Genomic DNA, 2,407 nt, shown 5'->3' with positions numbered 1-2,407 from the left:
AATTTGGTCATACTCATAAAATTTTATTGTTCAAATTTGAGTCCAGGTATCAAATATGTATAATTTCAAATTACAGGGTACCATATGGACATTATTGAAAACATAAGGTACCAAATATGTATTTTGATAAAACACACGGTACCAAATAAGTATATATTCTAAAAAAATCTAAGGTGTCCATGGCCACCTCCGGCCTCCCTATCTCCATTAGTGATACTATATTGTTGTTAAAATATTTGAATTGATACATAACAATTAATTAAGAAAAACAAAAGTACTTGTACCACACATATTTATCCATAATATTAGATGCACCACAAGAACAAGTTGATGTTCCTTAAATATTGCAACCTTAAGACAATGAAAAAACAATACAAATAATTGAAATCATAGCTAGCTAGAAATCAAACATTAAATTAGATTGTCCAAGCTTTTCTTGGATGAGCTTCTTTCCACGCTCTGCCATTTCGGGTGTTAAATAGTTCACCCAATCTCCAACTTCACCCTTCGTAAATAATGCACTATTGGAGAACCCAATTTGACGTCTACCAGTCTTATTTACATCCAAATTTTTCAAATTTTCAAAGCTACATAATTGCACTATTTGTTGTGGAACTCCTTGATTTTCTTCCTCAATTGAAAATGGATATCCCAAAAAGTCTGCGATCTTTTTGATGAAAAATATATTGTCTCTTTTAAGGTCTTCATATTTCAAAAACAATATTTTGTGAGGACTCTCTAAGCTTTCTTTCCAAAATCCCAAAATATGGTCCCAAAATGGTCCAAATGGATGTATTCCTTCACAAAACATATTGAAGCACTCTTCTAAATGATGTGGTTCCACATTATCCCCCAAAAACTTATGATTAAAGTGCCAATAAGAAATAAATACATCCAAAGGATTCCTACAAATGTATACAATTTTAGAACTAGAGTACTTGATGGAGGGTGGTAACGAGGGGTAAGGAGTGTGGGTACTCAAAAGTCTTGGCTTCATGTTTTCGATAATTGATGTGAATTCTCTATTTATCTCAAAAGGTATAAGATCATGTACATTAGTAGTAGAAAAAAGGCTGTTATTATTCGAGCATAGTTCGAAATCAATACTACGTCTCACAATCGCAAATACAAGAGATTTTAACCAAGTAGTACCTGATTTTGGACAAGAAGCTAGTAAAATATCATCATCTCGTGCCTCAAATTGAGTTTGAAAAGATATTATACTTTTCAATGCAAAGGCTGGAATCCAAAATCCTTGATAACAATAGCGATAAATATCACGTACTGGATCTTTAACTTTTTTAAGCTTTGCCAAAGTTTCATCAACTCTCTCATCGCTCTCCATTTCTTCCTCCTTGTTCTTCTCAGTAACATTTGATATTTCCATTATAAGGGCACAACAAAAGTTTGACTCAACACTTACACCTTCAAAGAAAAAAAATTGTATCGATTAAATATATTCAATTCAATGGTATATTTTCTTTTCACGTGACAACAACAAAAATAAATAATAATATTTTTGATGCACCTACTGACTTTCGGTGATACATGATATCATATCCAGATTTTCTGCCGTAATAATGGGAGTGTGTCACCAATTATATACTAAATTATATGATCGAAACCCTAGAAAAATAAAAGAAAAAAATATATATTTATATAGCTGTCATGTGTCCATTATTCTTTTTTTCTTCCTCATCTTCATCTAATTAAACAAACATTATAAATATCTGTCAGTTCTGCCTGTGAGAGGTTAATGGCACATCTTCATCTAATTTACTTATTTGATACTTTTTGTTTTTGCAAAGTATCATTTTAATACATTCTATTTTCAATAATGATCATATGGTATTCCGTATTTTGAAAATATAGATATTTGATATCCTATTTGATAAAATTTTGTCAATATGACAAAACTGTCAGTAGTTATATATAATTTGTAATTCGTATGATTGATAGTAATTTGATTAAATTAGTAAAATTTTATTGATTAAATTTGAGTTTAGGGTACCAAATATATACAATTTTAAAATACAAGGTACCAAATATATACGATTTCAAAATATAAGATATCAAATGAACATTATTTGTAAACACAGAGTATCAATATAATACTTTGCAAAAACACAGAGTACCAAATGGTTACCTACCCTAATAATAATAATACAAAAAATTAGTATGAATAATACTTGAACAAAAAAAAGAAAAATGTAAGAAACAAGCATCACCTGCAAGGTGCTTAGCAGGTATCTAGGTACTGTATGAAATTCTGATTAAAATAATATTGGAAAATTAAAGCAATGCAGCTATAGGGCCCAAGATTTATAATTGTTAGGTGAAGCAAAATAGTGCATGTGAGAGAAGACATATACATATATAATATATAGTAACCTCAATCAGCATATAG

General features: G+C 29.8%; 1 protein-coding gene across 1 annotated transcript; it reads right to left on the bottom strand.

Moving 5' to 3' along the window:
* Positions 1-353: 353 nt before the first annotated feature.
* Positions 354-1,387, bottom strand: LOC133805501 (cytosolic sulfotransferase 15-like). The gene has a single exon (XM_062243685.1). It carries the CDS (start codon positions 1,385-1,387, stop codon positions 398-400), a length of 990 nt encoding a protein of 329 aa, XP_062099669.1. The 3' UTR covers positions 354-397.
* Between the last annotated feature and the right edge of the window lie 1,020 nt (positions 1,388-2,407).

This window comes from Humulus lupulus, chromosome X (genome assembly GCF_963169125.1).
Source record: "Humulus lupulus chromosome X, drHumLupu1.1, whole genome shotgun sequence".
NCBI classification, from domain to species: domain Eukaryota; kingdom Viridiplantae; phylum Streptophyta; class Magnoliopsida; order Rosales; family Cannabaceae; genus Humulus; species Humulus lupulus.
This window is presented reverse-complemented; position numbering and strand designations above follow the sequence as displayed.